This window comes from Myotis nattereri (assembly GCF_964212035.1).
Source record: "Myotis nattereri genome assembly, chromosome: 4".
Classification (NCBI taxonomy): domain Eukaryota; kingdom Metazoa; phylum Chordata; class Mammalia; order Chiroptera; family Vespertilionidae; genus Myotis; species Myotis nattereri.
Genome location: NC_138079.1, coordinates 32,455,629 through 32,476,366, shown reverse-complemented (window position 1 = coordinate 32,476,366; position 20,738 = coordinate 32,455,629). Strand labels below are relative to the sequence as shown.

Here is a 20,738-nt window from a genome sequence, read left to right as displayed (position 1 = left end):
AACCCATATGAGCCCCCAGCCCCTACCCCAAGCTGTCAGCCTGCACTCTATGAGTATGTCTCTATTTTGCTTGTTAGTTTAATTTGTTCATTAGGCTGTACACGAGTGAAATATGCAAGTGGTACTTGTCTTTCTCTGACTAGCATATTTCTCTTAGCATAATGAATGTGATATTTTGATGTTTGCTTTTGATGTAAAAATAGTTACAGACAAAAAATATTAATGGTTGGCTAAAAAAGAACCAAAAACCTGTAAGTAAAAATTAGTTTTCCATTGACTTCTTTTTAAAATCTGATTGCAGTTGTTCTCTGGAGAAAAGGATCAGGTATCAAAGAATGCTTCGTATGGAAGACTTATTAGAAATCAACTAGTTTAAAAATCTCTCATTGTAGATATCGGGAAAGTATACACACAATACCAATATTCTGACTACACTAGATAACAAAAGGACAGGGATGGGGAATATTCACTGTATAAGATGGTATGCACTGTACTTTTCTAACTATATGAATGTATTGTTTATTTAAATCTTAAATCCCTCATTTTAAGGTTTTCCATTCTGGCAGATGAATCGTCCCAATAAAACCAGCCATAAAAGTTGTAGAGAATTAAAAACAAGTTATAAAGCATCTGTTAAGATGAACTGTGTCCCCCAAAAAAGACATCTTCAAGTGCTAACTTCTAGAACCTGACTGTGACCTTATTTGGAAACTGGGATTTTACAGATGTGTAATCAAGCTAAAATGAGGTTATACTGGATTAGGGTGGCCCTAATCTAAGCACTGGTGCCCTTTACAAGGAGAGAAAATTTGGACAAAGACACAGAGGAAACATGTGAGAAGAAGTCTATGTGACGATAGAGGCAGACATCAGAGTGATGCACCTCAAGCCAAGGAACACCAAGTATTGCAGACCACAACCGGAAGCTAAAAATACACAAGGAAGGATTCTTTCCTAAAGCTTGTATCTTAATATTTACCAGAAGAGATAGCTTGGGATTTAATTTCTTAATACCATACAATAACACTATTAATTTGTAAAATTTTAAGTAAATTCCAGTTTCTAATTCTTTATGTGAAAGTACAATCTGAAATGTGTAATCATAACTTACTCTCCCTTACAGTCATTTTAAATGACTACTTATACTCATTATAACCATATTCTTCATATAACCAGTATAAAATCAATTTTAGGAATCATCTAAAATATAACTGAACACAACAGTAGAAAAATTTGTGCTGCTGCACTGTTTCCAATAAATCAAAAATACAGTTTATCACTAAATACTGTCTCTCAAAATTATGAATTTATTTTAAAATAAGTTTGCTTTACACTACTATATCTTAAGTGCAGCCTTAAAAAATTCTAGTTGCTTCCAATATTATTCAAGGGCATATTTTATAAGCACTTTGAAATAGACAAGTTTTTTTTTAAGGCCTTATAAATATAGGAGCTAGGGTGCCATCTACTGGAAAACAAAGGCTGTTACTTCTTCAGCAAGGTTCACTATTTTCTATCAAATAAATTCCAAAGTCATGTCTACATTTCCTGTCCATCAATTATATAACATGTAATTAATTATTAAGAGACATATGTTCATTTAACCACCTACAGAGCAATTACAACTGAATCTGATGAGATCACAAATGTATACTATCCCATTCCCACTGCAAAGGAAATTATGCAAAAGAAACTGGAATTAACATCTAGTTGGCTCAGAATTAACCTGGGATTTCCTTCTCAATGACTTTTTTTCAAAATCCTAACCTCAACTTCTTTAAAAATAAAACACAAATAAACATTTTTTTCCCAACATGAATTATTCAACTCAGCCTTTGTTCTGTGCTCATCAAATTTGAGATCCTCGAAAGCAGGCCAACAAGAAAGCCATGCATACACCTCCCCATAATAAAAAAAAGTCATGGGAAAAAGCAATAATATGGATATTGATTTGTAATTAACTAAGTAGAATACTTTTCTTCTTTAATAAGTAATACATTTATTTTTCATTTAAGTATTAAGAAAAAAAACATTTCACAAATTTGCAAGTCATCCTAACATAGGGACCATGCTAATCTGCTCAGCATTGTTCCAATTTTAATACGTGGGCAGCTGAAGTAAGCACAAACTCATTCTTTTACATAAAGAATGAAGATTAGCCCTAACCAGTTTGGCTCAGTGGATAGAGCGTCGGCCTGCGGAATGAAGGGTCCCAGGTTTGATTCCGGTCAAGGGCATGTACCTTGGTTGCGGGCACATCCCCAGTAGGGGGTGTGCAGGAGGCAGCTGATCGATGTTTCTCTCTCATCGATGTTTCTAACTCTCTATTCCCTCTCCCTTCTTCTCTGTAAAAAAATAAATACAATATATTTTTTTTAAAAAAAAGAATGAAGATTAACAGATACACTCCAATACTTCCCTGAATTTAAAAAGGATTACTGCACTGAGAGGGGGAGAGTGATGAAACTTACTGAGGTGCTACACGTCTCCAGTAACGATCAATTCCATTTTTAAAATATAGCACAGCAAGCCACCTTACATTAACATCCAAATCGTGATTTGTGAAAATATTCTGTAAATTAAAAAGACATAGTATTAGAATAAATATGTAAGTTAAAAGTATAATATACAAGAAAATATGAATAGATTTTTAAAATTAGTTTCATTTAAATTATATCACTACATATATCATATTATTTTCTAAATACCTACAGTTCAATTCATATAAGAAAGTAGAATGCTCAGTAGAATGCTAATTGTTTAAGCTTAGTAATGTATACGTGGAGATTCATTACATTATTCTATTCTTAAGTATGTTTATTTGTTAATAAACGTAAAACAAAATAAACCTCATTATATATCACAATCTACACACACACAAAAATCGTCGAAATAAAAAAATCAAAATAGAGTCATTGACAAGATAAATTCAAAGATTCTAAGGAGTGAAAGCCCTTGAGTTATTAATAAATGCTATGAAATAAATTATCTGAAAGTATTCTCATTAAAACAAGTGTGTTTACAAATTGTGTGATAGCAAAACATTTTTAAGTTATATAAATGCAGATGTGATGTAATTTCAACTCAAAATTAACCAACACTCAAAAAATCTGCTTACTGTGTTAATACAGATAATCCTCATTTTTCACAGTAGTGGGAGACCTTACTAATGACTGTGCAAGCTAAACCATGTAACATTATTTTAATAATAAAAGAGGAAATTATAATGTTCTGTGATCTTTAAATTTTTTATCAAAAAATTAAAATTGTTATAAAAAATGTGTAATGATAGTTATAAATGTATCTATACTAACAAAAGGGTAATATGCTAATTAGGCTGGGAGACCTTCCAGGAGACCTCCCAGACATTCTTCTGGACAAAGCCATGGTGGCGGGGCCGAGGTAGAGGCGGTTAGAGGCCAAGAGGGGAGGGCAGTTGTGGGTGATCAGGCTGGTGGGGGGCGGGGTCGATGGGGGTAAGCAGACCAGCAGGGGGGCCAGTTGGGGGCAAGCAGGCCGTCAGTGGGGGTCAGTTGGAGGTGATCAGGACAGCGGGGGGTGGGGGGGGACGGACACAGTTTGAAGTGAGCAGGCCAGCAGGGTGGTAGTTGGGGGCAAGCAGACTGGCAAGGGAGGCAGTTGGGGATGAGCACACTGGCACAGGGGACAGTTGGGGGCAAGCAGGCCAGTAGGCAGAGTGGTAGGGGCAATCAGGCAGGTGAGTGGTTAGGAGTCAGCAGTCCCAGATTGCAAGAGGAATGTCCGACTGTCGGTTTAGGCCCAATCCCTGTAAACCAGCAGTAGAACATCCTTCGAGGGGTCCCAGATTGGAGAGGGTGCAGGCCGGGCTGAGGAACACCCCTCTTTCCCGTGCACGAATTTTGTGCACCAGGCCACTAGTATGAAAATAAAAAGAACAGTAAAAATAATATTTACATTGTACTTTAAAACATCACAGAACTTCCAGTCAAGATGGCAAGGTAGGTAAATGCAGTACCCAAATCCTCCCACACCACATCATTAGTGAAACCTTCTAAGCAGACCCTACCAATATCCTATTTATTCACTCATCAACAAACATTTCTTAAACACTTTCAAAGAGCCATGTCCTGAATTAGTAAATGGCAGTGCAATGGTAGCCAACCATTTGGATCAGTTTCACTAACTAATCCACCAATACAAGTGGGTTTTTAAAAGTTAATATAATGGTGTCTGAACAACTTACCAGCAGCACTGAATAGAAACCTGGCTGTGTTTCCCATTGTTTCAACTGCTCCTCTGCTGGTTTTAAGAGAGCAGTGTCTTGACTAGTGGCCTGTGTTAAGACCTGAAGAACAACAGTGCTGGCACTATTGAGATCCATGGAAACCTGGAAATGATAAATTAACATACTTGAATGTACATTATACACAAAATATTAACAGAAACAGAGAAAGAGCTTCAATGTTCTGAATTCCTCCTATACTTCAATCATCCACCTCCTTCTTCATGTTTCTATCTATCCTATGTATCATCCATACTTACTTAAAATTTCCATAATTCAATTCAAGCCAGCTAAAATAAAAACAAAGTTCAAGTTTTAAAATAATAGCCAATATCTGAGCATATATTATATGCCAAATATTATATGAAGGTTTTATTCATTTACATATTCTTAATACTAATTCTGTGTGGCGGGTAGGTAAGTAAAAGATCCGAGACTTTACCTTGCCATGGTCAATTTTATCTTCTCTTTATTATATTCCTCCCTTTATCCCCCCTATGCTCTCTTCCACCTCCACCCACCCAACCACTGCCCACTCCACCCCCCAAGGTCACAATTTATTAAGTGGCAGTGCTGGACTTGAATACCAAAGCCACAACAGTCTTAATCAGTATCTAATACTGACTCCCTTGAGTGACAAGACTGCTTTCTAAAGCAGCGGACACCAACCGGTGGTCCAAAAGGTTAGCGACCACTGGTCTAAAGCATCTCTGTAGTCCCAGAAGCCCAATAAGAAACACAAAGTATGCTTAATAAATATCTGCTGAATAAAGAAAAGTGAACACCAAATGACAAGTGCTGGCAAGGATGTGGAGAAAAAGGAACCCTCGTGTACTGCTGGTGTAAATACAGACTGGTGCAGCCACTGTGGAGAACAGTAGGGAGTTTCCTCAAAAAATTAAAAATGGAACTCCCATTTGACCCAGTAATTCCACTTCTAGGAATATATCCCAAGAAATCAGAAACACCAACCAGAAAGGATATATGCACCCCTATATTCATAGCAGCACAATTTACCATAGCTAAGATTTGGAAACAGCCTAAGTGCCCATCAGCAGATGAGTGAATTAAAAACCTGTGGTACATCTACACAATGGAATATTGTAGATATTTACGCTGCAGTAAAAAAGAAGGAATTCTTACCATTTGCAACAGCATGGATGGACATGGAAAGCATTATGCTAAGAGAAATAAGCCAGTGGGAGAAAGATAAATATCACATGATCTCACTCATTTGTGGAATATAATAAACAACACAAACTAATGAACAAAAATAGATCCAGAGACAGAGAAGCGTCAAACAGACCGTCAAACTTCAGAGGGAAGGCAAGGGAAGGTGGGGCGGGGTTAAGAGATCAACCAGAGGACATGTATGCATGTATATGAGCATAACCAATGGATACAGACACTAGGGGGGTGAGAGCATGTGCTGGAGGATGGGGGTGGCCTGGGAGAGGACAATGGGGGAAAAACATATGTGGTACTTTAAACCAGCAGTCGCCAACTGGTGGTCGGTGAGGTCCGAAAGATTGGCGACTGCTGCTTTAAACAATAAAGAATTAAAAAATTAAATTAAAAAAGAGAAAAGTGACCATTTTTGAACAATCAAGTACTTCACACTGAACCACATGGCAGCTAATTAACTGATTTGTTTCATCCTGGAGGATTAAGGTGGGAAGCAGAGAGAAAAGATCATTAAAACAAACTGTGGCCGAAACCGGTTTGGCTCAGTGGATAGAGCGTCGGCCTGCGGACTGAAAGGTCCCAGGTTCGATTCCGGTCAAGGGCATGTACCTGGGTTGCGGGCACATCCCCAGTGGGGGATGTGCAGGAGGCGGCTGGTCGATGTTTCTCTCTCATCGATGTTTCTGACTCTCTATCTCTCTCCCTTCCTCTCTGTAAAAAATCAATAAAATATATTTAAAAAAAAAAAAACTGTGAAAAATAAGTTCCGAAAATAACAGTTGGAACCCAGAGCACATTTCCCCCCCACAGAAGCACTACTATGAGTAGTTCAGATAATAGGGCTGTTAGGTCCAAGAAACAACCATCTTTCATAACTTCTACTGGAAACATTTCTAAGCACTAATTAACTTATAAGGGAAGCTCTAAGCAGCAATCAGTTCCTAAACTGCAGATTAAATGCATCATCAAAAAGAACTTAATTCAGGAATGACAGACCTATAATGGATTATTAAAAACACCACATAAATAAACCTTAGTAAATGTTTTAAAGATCCCAAACAAATCTATAAGAGCAAATCTGACAAGTGGACTAATATCACTTTTATCTAGGAAGAACGTACAGCTATAGGAGAGCTTCCCAGGTCGTGTAGCAAACTAGTACATGGCAGAGTGAGGCCCATAACCAGCTCTCTATTCCTACTATCACACGAAATGGCCTCACCACACCACCTGACTCCCAAACACCCACAAACCTACCATATTCTTCCACAATAGGTTCCTAAAGAAACTGTCAAAAAGATCTCTGAATCCATCAGAAACCTAAAAAGATCACATTCAATATCCATACAGTACTTAACTGGGGAATTCTCTTAAAAGGACAGTGATGGCAACAAAGAACAGGGAGAGCAATGTATAGAATCATTCAAATGTAACAGTGTGGAAATAAACTTCATTTGAGTTAAAAGATAGATGACTACCAATGCCCCCTAGAATTAGCATGCAGAAATATAATAGGGTTTCTACTGCTATTTGCACCTAGTATTGAAGCAGACATAACCAGTCTCCAAAAGAGAACTGAGTGATAAAGGTGGTGGAGGAAGAAAATAACAGGAGGGAGAGGACGGAGAAATCAAGAGCAGACAGACAGACATAACTAACTTGTGGGAATGGCTAAATGTAATTTCTCAAAGGACTTGCCAGGATCTTCACAGAGACCGTCATCAGGTACACCTGAGGGCCAGCGAAGCTAGTCTCTCCCAGTGGAAGCACTGTTATGTCTCCTCTGTGTAGAGGTCTATGTGTAGTAAGAAAAATCTTCTACATATGTTAAAGGAATGGATCCTTTTCCTTTCAGCGTTCCTATCAATTACCAACCCCCTTAGGACAACCAAGCAAACAGCAAGATTAAATTTGTCTAAGTTTTTCAACTGATAATGTAAACAATGAGGTTGATTTGATTTTTCATTAATTTGTACAGTTTCAAAATCATGAGAGAAGAAACATTGTCTCTATTTTATTGGCTACAGAAGAGAATTACTCAAAATCTGAACTCTTCTCTAAGAACAATAGAAAAGGAGGTGAAAATTAAAAGGGCAGGCATTTTGTACTTCTCTCTATAGTACTTCACAATTGAGTCAGTTCAGTTTATTCATTAGTAGGTTTATTCTACTCTTTGATTCTATAGAAGTCTAAACAAACTAGCAATATGTGAAAGAGCCTATAAATACTCATGCCTGTTACTGGACTTTCTAGGCTTGTTTCTGTAAGATACTCCCCCAATTCTAAAATCTAAAGATATATACATGTGCCTATAGTTGAAAACTTACCATTTTCATTAAAAGAAACACAGACAAGGAAACTCAGCACCTCTGCCTGCCAACAACAAACAGATTGACTGCTTCCTGCAAGCCCCCTACTGGGGATTGAGCCTGCAACCCGGGCATGTGCCCTTGACAGGAATTGAACCTGGGTACCTTCAGTCCGCAAGCCGACGCTATGTCCACTGAGCCAAACGGGCCAGGACCAAAAGAACTTTCTTGTCCAACTGCCAAACTATCTCTGTTGAGAAACTGTAATGAATCCACACTGTATATCATGGATCTGAATGGTACTGGCATCTTTGGAACCCTGGCTGATGTCCAAAGTCTATGTCTTTAATTTTTATTTAATTTCTTGAAAAAATACTCTTCCTTGCTTTGAATTAACATAAATTATTGTTGATGATACTACAGGCAAATGCTTTTTTGTTTCTTCAATCACTTTTCCTTATCTCTTGATGACTTTGGCATTTACATAGTCAAAGGATGTAAAAACATAACAGCTTTATTACGATATAAAGTACAGATGATACAATTCACTTACTGGAAGTATACAATTCAGTGTTTTTTGTATATCCACAGAGTTGTGCAACCATCACTACAATCAATTTAAGAATATTTTCTGCCGAAACCGGTTTGGCTCAGTGGATAGAGCATCGGCTTGCAGACTGAAAGGTCCCAGGTTCGATTCCGGTCAAGGGCATGTACCTGGGTTGCGGGCACATCCCCAGTAGGAGATGTGCAGGAGGCAGCTGATCAATATTTCTCTCTCATCGATGTTTCTAACTCTCTATCTCTCTCCCTTCCTCTCTGTAAAAAATCAATAAAATATATTTAAAAAAAAAAAAAGAATATTTTCTTTATCCCCAAAAGAAACCACATTCCCATCAGCAGTCACTCCGCATTTCACCTGGCCAGGACAAGAAAATTCTTAGTCTACATAATTTACCTTAATGATGAAAAAAAAGAAAAAAAGGTTTTTTTAGAAAAAAATACAAAAAAACATTTTTAAAAAGACCAAGTTAAAAGTTTCACTTTAAACTTATTCTAAATTTCCATCGGCAAATTTGCTTCATTTCTCTTCCCTACTCCTCTAAAATATCCCAAATTCTCAATAGCTTTAAATCATTACGTATTTCTTTTGTCAAGCACTTACAAAGAAATCATAGCAATCTACACTAATAACAGACAAACATGAAAATTGACTGTACCTTTGCTACACCTTAAGCCACGCCCACCAGCCAATCATAGCGACTATATGCAAATTAACCCAACCAAGATGGCGGCCAGCAGCCACGGAGCTGGAGCAAGCAGGAGGCTTGGTTGCTCCAGTGATGGAGGAAGCCAAGCTTCCCGCCTGCCGCGGCCGGCTCTGAGCTCCACTCAAGGCAACAAAGTTTCAATTACAGAAGCTAAATAAACCCCAGACACCTGCTTTCAGCCGGCCGTGGCCACGGAGCTGGAGCGAGCAAGAGGCTTGGGTTGACCATGGCGATGGAGGAAGCCAAGCTTCCCGCCTGCCCTGGCCGGCTCTGAGCTCCACTCAAGGCTACAAAGTTTAAATTATAGAAAGTAAATAAATCCCAGAATAAAAAAAAATAAAAAAGAAAAAAAGGAGAGGCTGGGAGCTTCCGTTGCTGGGGGGCTTGGCCAGCCTGAAAACGGACCTCAGCCCCTCACCCAGACTGGCCAGGCACCCCAGTGGGGACCCCCCACCCCACCCTAAAGGGGGTGTGGCCAGCCTGAAAACAGCCATCAGCCCCTCACCCAGGCTGGCCAAACCTCCATGGGGGTGAGGGTCCCCATTGGGGGGGGGGGGCTTGATCAGCCCGCAAACAGCCACCAGCCCCTCACCCAGGCTGGCCAGGCATCCCAGTGGGGACTCCCACCCTGAAGGGGGTGTGACCAGCTGCAAACAGCCATCAGCCCCTCACCCAGGCTGGCCAAGCACCCCAGTGGGGACCCCCACCCTGAAGGGGGTGTGACCAGCCTGCAAACAGCCATCAGCCCCTCACCCAGGCTGGCCAGGCACCCCAGCGGGACCCCACCCTGATCTGGGACATCCTTCAGGGCAAACCAGCCAGCCCCCACCCGTGCACCAGGCCTCTATCCTATATAATAAAAGGGCAATATGCAAATTGACCCTAACAGCAGAATTACTGGGAATGACTGGTCACTATGACACACACTGACCACCAAGGGGTAGATGTTCAATGCAGGAGCTGTCCCCTGGTGGTCAGGGCGCTCCCACAGGGGGAGCTCTGCTCAGCCACAAGCCAGGCTGATGGCTGCCATCACAGCGGTGGTGGTGGGAGCCTCTCCCACCTCCTCAGCAGCTCTAAGGATGTGCGACTACAGCTTAGTTCTGCTCCATGCTGGTAAGTGGACACCCCACAAGGGCTGCCGGGCTGCCAGAGGAATGTCTGACTGCCAGCTTGGGCCAAATCCCCCAGGGAGCAGGCCTAAGCCAGCAGGTGGACATCCTCCGAGGGGTCCCAGATTGCAAGAGGGCATAGGCCAGGCTGAGGGACCCCCCCCCCCCGAGTACACAAATTTTTGTGCACCGGGCCTCTAGTATACTAAATATAGCACATTTAAGTAGATAATGTAGTCACTAACTACACTCTCATCATAAAAGTTCAGGAGAAAAGGCTTACAAACTTGATCTTCAGTAACAAGAATTGATAAGCAACAGTTCAGCCAGATTATCTAAATTTGTGATAATAATGTTTACCAAAAAACAATTTCCTCACTCAGGGAACTCAATCTTGTAATCAAACAGCAGTTTTAACTCAGTCATCTCTAAGAAGCACTTAATATTCTATTATTTGGTGTTTATAAAAACAGTAGTTTAAAATATTTAAGTCTGAGAAAAATAAAACCAAACAAAATGTTCTAATTTATTGATTGCTTTCCTTTAAGCTTCACATATTATATACATTTCCATTACATTAAAGGGAAATAAGTATTTGTTAGAATGTCTTAAATTTCATCTTTTTTTGTTTTGGTGATACACTTTTATTTTTTCTTATCAATATTATTTTGTATTAGTTTCAAGTATACAGCCTAGTTTAACTTCATTTCTAAGTCTTCTCCATGACAGTTCCACATCAACTTGTTTCTTTACCAGATAACACACTACTAGATCTACCTACCGTTCCTAAGAATATAAAAATAAAGTGAGTAATCTGCAGTGCCACCTGATGGTAAGAAGTACGTGCTACACCCCAAAGAGTATATTCCAAGCATCCTTTTCCCTTCAAGGACAGGGAAAGAGGAGGACAATGGAATTCTTAGTGACCAGTTGGCCAGGACAACCACCTAGAAATATAGCAAGGGTTTTCAGAGTTCAATAAGTTAGGTCAATAAATGCTGTGAAATAGCTTCTTTGGAAAAGAAACAAATGGGAACCTAAAGAATAAATTAATACAAAAAAATATGGGATTAAAAATATGAAAATGAAAACCTCACCATAAAGCAAAACATGACAAGCAAAAAACTTCCTTATAGCACTGTTTCTACTTCTATAGTTAAATACTGAATCATTAAAAGTACTCTCTATAAAAACACAAAGTGAGCTGAAGACCTGAATGTGTTTTGAGCTTTACACAAACTAATTATAACAGAATTTAAGAAAATGTGATAACGTAAGCAATGTTTTAGCATAAAGAAGACTGAGAAAATGGAATAAGAATAGGCAGAGTAGCCCTAACAGGTTTGGCTCAGTGGATAGAGCACTGGCCTGCGGATCGAAGGGTCCCAGGTTCGATTCTGGTCAAGGGAATGTATCTTGGTTGCAGGCACATCCCCAGTAGGGGGCGTGCAGGAGGCAACTGATCGATGTTTCTCTCTCATTGATGTTTCTAACTCTCTATCCTTCTCCCTTCCTCTCTGTAAAAAAATCAATAAAATGTTTTTTTTAAAAAAGAACAGGCAGAGTAATATGAGGAAAAAGATGACATCGCCTGATGAGAAAAGAAGTGCAGTATTCCACTTTACGAGAAGGATGAATATGGCCAAATAGAAGCCATTGAGAATATGGACATTTATAACTTAAAAGAGCTCCAATTTTCCTCCAGGAAAGAACAGGTATTGGACAAATAAAAACTTGACAAGTAGCCTTTTAGTAAAATGTATAAGCAATGTTAATATTTACCATATACTACTTCTAGTAGAGCAGAGGGATTAGAGGAAGATGTCATTTTTTTTTTCAACGATAGTTAAATTCCTGCAAGTCAACTCGTGATCCACAGCCCAACTCTACAAAAAGAAGATTAGGGGGGAGAGAAACCAAGATGGCATAGGTAAACACCGGAAAGTGCTGCCTCGCACAACCACTTCAAAAATACAACTAAAGGAGAGAACAGATATCATCCAGAACCACAGGAAGGCTGGCTGAGTGGAAATTCCACGACTAGAAGTAAAGAGAAAAGCACACTGAGAGTCAGAGGAGGTGCGGAAGTAAAGTGCAGAGGTACAGAGGCTCCAGCGCGAGGAAAGGGCTGGCAACTGAGGATGTCGGTGTCTTTTTCAATCGGGAGGGAAGCACAAGCCCCTGACTGCTCTGAACTCCAGTTCTGGGTGAGTCTCTGGAGACCCAAACTCATTTGGAGAGAAACTGGACTGTCTGGCATTGGTTGGAACTCGAGGGCGGCTTTCTCTCAGAGGTGCTTGCAGGGATTATGGGGACACTGAGACCTCGGGACCTCTTAGGGCAGGACTGAGGATCAGTCATAGCTGTTTGCTCCGCTATTGTTGATTCCCTGAGACCCCGCCCCACCCAAGCTGCTAGCAGAGGCTTTTGCATATGAATGGGCTTGCCCTTTGCAATCTAAAATTGCCTAACAAACTGCAGCTGGGTAAGACAGACACAGAACATCCAAAAGAAGGCTCAAGGCCCCACAGCAGCTTGCACTGCTTCACAGCTAGGTCTCATCTGGGCACCTCCAAACCCCAAACAAGGAAAGGGGAAACTGCAGATCTCTTCGTAGCTCCTGCTGGGTAGCCTCAGGCAGAGGCTAAATTAGCACCTCCTTAGAGATCCAAGAGCCAGTGTACCCAGTGGTCAGAGTGGGACCATCCAGATTACAACTCCTCCGATCCATAAGGGACACACTCAGGGGGCAGACTCTGTGAGCACCAAAGCCCCACTGAAGCAAGTCTTGCCCCAGAAGGGTGTCTTCAGCACAGAAGTTTTCCCACTGCAGACACAGCTGATTCTTACAGCCAATTGGCTTGGAGGTTAATTCCTCCCAGTGATACCTACAACAATCAAGGCTTAACTACAACAAGACTATGCACAAAGCCCACAAGGGGGTGCACCAAGAGTGTCCACCTCAGGTAATTGGGGAGGCTGAGCCACTGGGCCCTATAGGACCCCTAGCACACAAAGCCACTCTATCAACACAGGGAAGCATAAAAAATGCGGAGACAAAGAAACAGGTCACAAATCACAGAAATGGAGGAAAGCAAACTACTGGATATAGAGTTCAAAACCACGGTTATAATGTTTTTCAAGAATTTTCTAGAAACCACCGATAAATTTAGTGAGACCCTCGAGGATATGAAAAAGGACCAACTAGAAATTAAGCATATACTGACTGAAATAAAGAACATTATACAGACTCCCAACAACAGACAAGAGGATCCCAAGAATAAAGTCAGATTTGAAATACGAAGAAGCAAAAAATACCCAACCAGAAAGGCAAAATGAAAAAAGATTCCAAAAATATCAAGGTAGTGTAAGGAGCCTCGGGGACAACTTCAAGCGTACCAACATCCGAATTATAGGGGTGCCAGAAGAAGAGAGAGAGCAAGATATTGAAAACCTATTTGAAGAAATAATGACAGAAAACTTCCCCTACCTGGTGAAAGAAATAGACTTACAAGTCCAGGAAGCGCAGAGAACCCCAAACAAAAGGAATCCAAAGAGGACCACACCAAGACACATCATAATTAAAATGCCAAGAGCAAAAGACAGAGAATCTTAAAAGCAGCAAGAGAAAAAGAAAAACAGTCAGTTACCTACAAGGGAGTACCCATATGACTGTCAGCTGATTTTCAATAGAAACTATGCAGGCCAAAAGTGATGAATGCCAAGAACCTACAACCAAGCTTGCCCAGCAAAGCTATCATTCAGAAGTGAAGGTCAGATAAAGAGCTTCACAGATAAGAAAAGGCTAAAAGAGTTCATCACCACCAAACCAGTATTATATGAAATGCTGAAGGGTATCCTTTAAGAAGAGGAAGAAGAAGAAAAAGGTAAAGATACAAATTATGAATAACAGATATATATCTATCTATCAACAAGTGAATCTAAAAATCAAGTGAATAAATAATCTGATGAACAGAATAAACTGGTGAATAGAATAGAATCAGAGGCATAGAAAGGGAGTGGACTGACAGTTCTCAGGGGGAAAGAGGTGTGGGGGGTGGGGGAAGAGACTGGAAAAAAATCGTATACCTATGGATGAGGACAGTGGGAGGATAAGGGTAGATGGTGGGGTGGGAACCGGGTGGAGGGAAGCTATGGGGGGAAAAAAGAGGAACAACTGTAATAATCTGAACAATAAAGATTTAATTTTTTTAAAAAAAGAAGAAGATTAGGGGGTCCCAGATGGTGTGGCTCAGTGCTTGAACATTGACCTATGAACCCGGAGGTCAATTCCCAGCCAGGGCACATGCCCTGGTTGCAGTCTCTATCCCCAGTGGGGGGTGTACAGGAGGCAGCCAATCAATGATTCTCTCTGATCATTGATGTTTTTATTTCTGTCTCCCTCCCTTTCTCTCTGAAATCAATAAAAATATATTTTTTAAAAAGAATAGGAGGTGCCGAAACTGGTTTGGCTCAGTGGATAGAGCGTCGGCCTGCGGACTGAAAGGTCCCAGGTTCAATTCCGGTCAAGGGCATGTACCTGGGTTGCGGGCACATCCCCACTGGGAGATGTGCAGGAGGCAGCTGATCGATGTTTCTCTCTCATCGATGTTTCTGACTATCTCTCTCCCTTCCTCTGTGAAAAATCAATAAAATATATTAAAAAAAAAAAAAAAAAAGAATAGGAGGTCCTAGCAGGTTTGGCTCAGTGGATAGAGCATCGGCCTGCAGACTGAAGGGTCCCAGGTTCGATTCCAGTCAAGGGCACATGCCCGGGTTGCAGGCTCGATCCCCAGTGGTGTGTGTGCAGAAGGCAGCCAATCAATGATTCTCATCATTGATGTTTCTCTCTCTCCCTCTCTGAAATCAATAAAAATATATGTTAAAAAAAAAAAAAAAAGAATAGCAGGCAGAAAACATATTGACATCAACTAGATCCTGTCCACATCTTTGATTGGTAGTTTCCAATTACTGGCCTTGTTCTGTCTTAGAAGAATCTCATTGTTTTGAGAGTTTAGCCTCAGGAGTCACTGCACTCATAAAAATTAATTCATTAAAACATGTATAGGCTGCATGTGCAGTAATGTCCCCACAATTACATACCATCTCTCCTACTGGGGATTGAGCTGCGACCCAGGCATGTCCCCTTGTTGGGAATCGAACCCAGGACCCTTCAGTCCACAGATCATAGTGTTGCAGAAACATAACAGCATTTTCAAAGGACAGATAGTCAAAATGTCAAATGATTTAAAAGATTCCAGTACATTTCAAAACAAAGAGATCAATTAAATTCAGTGACTGAAGTGGATTACCAGACTTCAATATATGGAAGGAAAAAAGTAATAAGGAGGTGGAAAAAATGAATATAGGCAACTTTCAAGAAACGTAAAGAAATAATTACAGATGAAACTGAAGATGAATCTAGAGTGAGAATTTAAGATGAGTGTGTTTAAATCCTGATAAGTTAGTGCCAACCCACAGCAAAAAAAGGGATTAACCAAGTGTTATGGATTATGTTCCCCAAAAATTGATATGTTGGAGCCCTCATCCCAGTATCTTCAAAATTAGAGATAAGGTTTTTGAAGAAGTGATTAAGTTAAAATCAGGCCATTATCCTCATTAAAATAAAAGATACCAGAGGTTCCAGTGCACGAAGGTATGATCAGGTAAAGAGGCAGAAAGAGGATTGCCATTGTGAATCAAGGAAAGAGGCCTCAGAGGAAACCAATCCCACTGGAATCTTTATCTTAGACTTCCAGGCTCCCAAACTGTAAGAAAATAAATTCCTGTTGTTTAAGTCACCCAATCCAAAGTATTTTGTTATGGCAGCCCTAGCAAACTGATATACTGAGGAAACACTGTCACTGAGGAGAAAAACCTAAGAGCACAATTAAAGATGGACAGGTAGAGATAGACACATTTGAGGATGAAACAGGAAAAAAGCAATGAAGTTCCCACCAATGTCTTTCATTTCCTCTGTGAAGTAGAAAGCAACATTATCCAGGAAAGAGTAAGGAAGAAAGGAGATGGTGGGTTAATAAGCACCAAAGGAAACCCAAGTAGTTATTAGAGACACACAGGATTATTGGACTGCCTGACCATTACTCAAAAAATGTTTGTTGTAGAGTGTATACCGTGCTGTCATTCATGAATGCTCTGGTTCAGTTTTAATAATCTGTCAAACAAAAAGCACTGGAATGAGTCGGAACCTGGGTTTTACATCTAGGTATGTGTGGCCTTATGCAAGTCACTTACCCTTGCTAGGCCTTAGTTCTTCAACCAGATACATGAGACTCAATAATCAGCAAAAGATCACCTCAAATCAAAATAAATGATGCTATAATTTTAATGCAGGTTTGTGCATAACCTCAGTCTTCTTTACCAAACTAGTGTGTCATAGCATGTGGAGCACTTGTTAAAATGCAGATTCTGATTTAGTAAAGCTGGGGTTAAGGCTGAGATTGTGCAATTCTTTTTTTAAAATATATTTTTATTGCTTTTAGAGAGGAAGGGAGAAGGAGAGAGAGAGAAACATCAATGATGAGAGTCATTGATCTGCTGCCTCCTCCATGCCCCCTACCAGGGACCTAGCCAGCAACCCAGGCATGGGCCCTTGACCGGAATCCAACCTGGGACCCTTCAGTCCACAGGCTGAGGCTCTATCCACTGAACCAAACCGGCTAGCGCGAGATGGTGCATTTCTAACAAATTCTCAGGTGAGGCCATATACCACGCGTCGAGTAGCAAGAGTGGAGAACACGGATCCAGCTCGAACTCTACAAAGCTTGTAATTGTGAGCTTATCGGTAATCAGCCTGCTATTACAAAACCAAAGAAAGACACTTCAGACTCACACCTGCACTAAGTGTGTCTTGCTAGTCCCTGAAACACCCGATATTAACTGACAATCCCCATCTGGTGCAGACAGAAAAAGAAAGGAATGAATAATATTGCCAGCAATAACAAGAAATTAAGAGAAGCCCAAGATAAATACAAACACACACACACATATACATACATACACAAAACTCAAAGGTTAAAAATCTATCTAATCAAACATTATCTATCAAAATATGAATATTTTTATTTATGAAAAAATATGTGTATTTATCTCTGGAAGACTCTTTAGCATCTCATCCTACAAGCATTCTTTTGATTCTGGTTTAATCTGAATGCATACCCATTCAATATACGTATCACATAATCTAAGGATTTTTACATTAATTATAAAATAATCTTCACATGTTTGCTTAGAACCTCTAATCGTATTACCATACCTAAACCGGTTTTGGTGAGCATTCTCTTTTGCTATAGGAAGTCTAATTAGGACAGGGCAGGCCAGCTGCCCTAGAGCTGTAACATATTGCCACAATGCATTGCTATAATTAAACTGTTTCTACTATTCCCTGTGCTAGGTTGGGGGGGGGGGGGGAGGATTCCACACTCCTATCACAATCAGTAAGGAGAGATTTTCATTGTAATTTCACAAAAAATCTTCCTCAATGACTAAAGATGTAAGAAAAGATATTGTGCAATGAATATCTTCCATTGTAGTCACTCTGTCCTTAATTTGAAACCTCTGTACTGAACAGAGGTTTGAAATAATGTGAAAATGGAGGAGTGACCTCCCTTATCCAAGAAAAAAAGTATGGCTGTAAAACGCTCTTCCTTACTCCCTTCTGAAGAATAACCAAATTTCAAGGACTCTAGCGCACTACAACAGCTCCTTTAAACTGGGGTGAGGAGAGAATATGTCAAACAGCAATCTTGGCACCAGCGAACAACTCACCAGTCCTTGCTATTTGGTCAAGTCATTCTGAAATACTACTTCCCTCAATCACCATGTCATAAAAAAATAAATGCAGTGGGCCTCAAATAGATTTGCTGAATCACCAAGACCCCCAAATATAAAGCTGCCGAAATCGCTGGGCTTCAGCACTGGCGGCCATACCTCAGCAAGCAGGTCCTCTCCGAAAATGTGCAAACTTCCTTCACTTGTTCATTAAAGGGTAGCAAAGGTCTAATGTTTAATTAAAGCTTTCCCAGCATTGCTATTAGCAGTAGTGGTTTTATACTAAAGACGACCAGGGTCTCTATCCCTCAAGGGCAAATGCACCACCCTGGCCCGCAACCGCAGCCACAATGGGCACCCCACGCTCTCCTCTCTGGGCACCCAGTGCCTGCCTTCCTGCACCCGATTCCTCCGTGACCATGCTTCCCGCTCCCGTCCGACTGGCACAGCCCCGAGCTCCCACGGGTTCCCAGGGTTACGCAAAGCACCCAGCCCGCAGGCCCTCGCCGCGCCAGGCTACCCCTCCTCTCCCGGTAGCCCCGCGGTCCTGCCGGGTCTCCCGGGCTCCGCTGCCCAGCCCACTCCTCCCTTCTACTCAGCGTTCTGGGGGCCTCGGGCGGAAGCCTCACCGGTTGGTTCGGTCCGGAGCAGCCCGACTCTCCCGCTTTCACTTCCCAGCACCAAGCGGCGTCGGTTGGTCCGGCGCCCCACGCTCCCAGTCCCCACGCCGCCGCCTACTGATGCCGAAAGCCGCTTCTAGGAACGCGCCATGTTCGGCGTCGCAGCTACACGCGATGTGGACGCTCGAATACTGCGTCACACTCCCACGGCGCGTGGAGAAGGCCAAGCAAGGAGGCGATAGGACAGCGGAGGGAAGAAAGGGGCGGGGCTTTCTCTTCGAAACCAAAGGCGCCGGTTGGCTAACTCAGCAGTGTGCGCTTGCGCAGTAGAGAGAGAGCGGGGAGCCGGACTCAGCGGGATCTCGAACCAAAGGAATCATAGGTCCGGGTTGCCCCGACTCCGGGAAAAGTCGTTTCCTGGTTGACTGAACTTTAAAGCCGAACCATTTACCCTTCCCTCTTCTAGATATCAGCCGCTAAACGGCATTGTTTTACGGGTCCGTCTCTGCAAAGAAGAGTTATTAAAATAATCCTACTATCATCAGTCAACCCTCTCACGAATATTTATTTTTTAAGGTCCTACGCTTGGGCGCTCTATTCCAGAACTATAGCAAGGATGGAAAGATTAAAAAGGAAGTCCAGTTCTCCCTGCCTCTGCTACTATCTACCTTAGTGACCTAAGTTTTCTTATCTTTAGAATGAAGTTGTGAGGAAATAGTTGTGTTTATAAAGATTAATAATAGTAGATAACATTTAATGAGCATTTAGTATGTGCCAGAAACAGTACTAAAATCTTCACAGGAATCATGAATTTTAATCCTCAAGTCAACCCTATGAGGTGCTTTTTATCATGCCCATTTTACAGATAAAGAAACTAAAGCACAGAGAAGTCAAGTAACCTGCCTAAGGTCACACAGCTACCAGAAGTAAGACTCTGTGTTAAGATTTGAACCACACAATCATAGTTCTGCATTGTAAGGATATTCATCATACAGGACTGTTTTTAAAAGCAGATATAAGAAATTTACCTAAATGACCACCAAAAAATAAATGATAAATCATGATGTGTGCATATATAATAAAATACAAATTGGCCACCAAAAAATTATGTGGACGTGTATTTGTTGACATGTTAACACATTCACAATGCATTGAGAAAAGAGTGGATTACATCCAGGATGGTCTCCTTTGTAGGAATAAATATATGCTAAAATGCTAACAGGATTTTATGATCAGTTGGATGATATTGTGGGATTTCTTTTTTTTTTTGGTGGGGGGGTTAGTGGTTTTGGGGGCTTAACTATCTTCAAAAGTAAAAAAGTACTTCTCAAATTTTAAGTATGCATAGAATCACATGGGGATCTTGTTAAAAAATATATCCTGATTTAGTTGGTCTGAGGTGGGGCTTGAAATTCTTCATTTATGAGTTTCCAGCTAATGTCAACACTGCTGGTTCATAACAAGGCTATAAGGAATATGTGATAAAGAAAAATAGCCTAATTGGAACTAAAATGAAGAAATTGGCCTAGGACAATAAGTTTTTTCTATTTAGGATAATGGATCCTTTGGAAATCTAAAGAAAGCTGTAATTTAGAAAAATGCACATACACAAAATTTTGCCTACACAAACTTCAAGACCCCAAATTAAGAATCACTTGGAGGCCAAAACCGGTTTGGCTCAGTGGATAGAGTGTCGGCCTGTGGACTGAAAGGTCCCAGGTTCGATTTCGGTCAAGAGCATGTACCTGGGTTGCGGGCATATCCCCAGTAGGAGATGTGTAGGGGGCAGCTGATCGATGTTTCTCTCTCATCGATGTTTCTAACTATCTCTCTCCTTTCCTCTCTGTAAAAAATCAATAAAATATATTTAAAAAAAAAGAATCACTTGGAGGTTCTAGCTTCAGAAACTATGAATGTATAATCTAGTCACATACTATATACAAAACAAATGTGTACAGCTGCATTTCATTTTTTTTTGCATTTCATTGTTATATTCTCATAATCTCAGGTTCTCTAGAGAAGATAAATATTTAAACATTTAAATTAAATCATAATTGGATCTGTGTAGAATATATTTGAAATATAAATGCAGTGCTTCCCTCCTCACCCCGCCCAAAAAAAACAGTTGAGAACTAAAAAGATGGTGAAGCAAATGCTAAATTAAAGAAACATTGGCTTCCTTCACA

General features: G+C 40.8%; 1 protein-coding gene across 1 annotated transcript in view; it reads right to left on the bottom strand.

The window, feature by feature from the left end:
• Window positions 1-18,734, bottom strand: part of IPO11 (importin 11) — a 134,999-nt gene extending 116,265 nt beyond the window's left edge. The window contains exons 1-3 of the mRNA XM_081089105.1: window positions 18,562-18,734; window positions 4,226-4,369; window positions 2,472-2,572 (exon numbers count right to left, since the gene is read on the bottom strand). Coding sequence (XP_080945231.1) covers window positions 2,472-2,572; window positions 4,226-4,363 — 239 coding nt within the window. The 5' untranslated portion in view covers window positions 4,364-4,369; window positions 18,562-18,734. The remainder of the gene's footprint in view (window positions 1-2,471; window positions 2,573-4,225; window positions 4,370-18,561) is intronic.
• Between the last annotated feature and the right edge of the window lie 2,004 nt (window positions 18,735-20,738).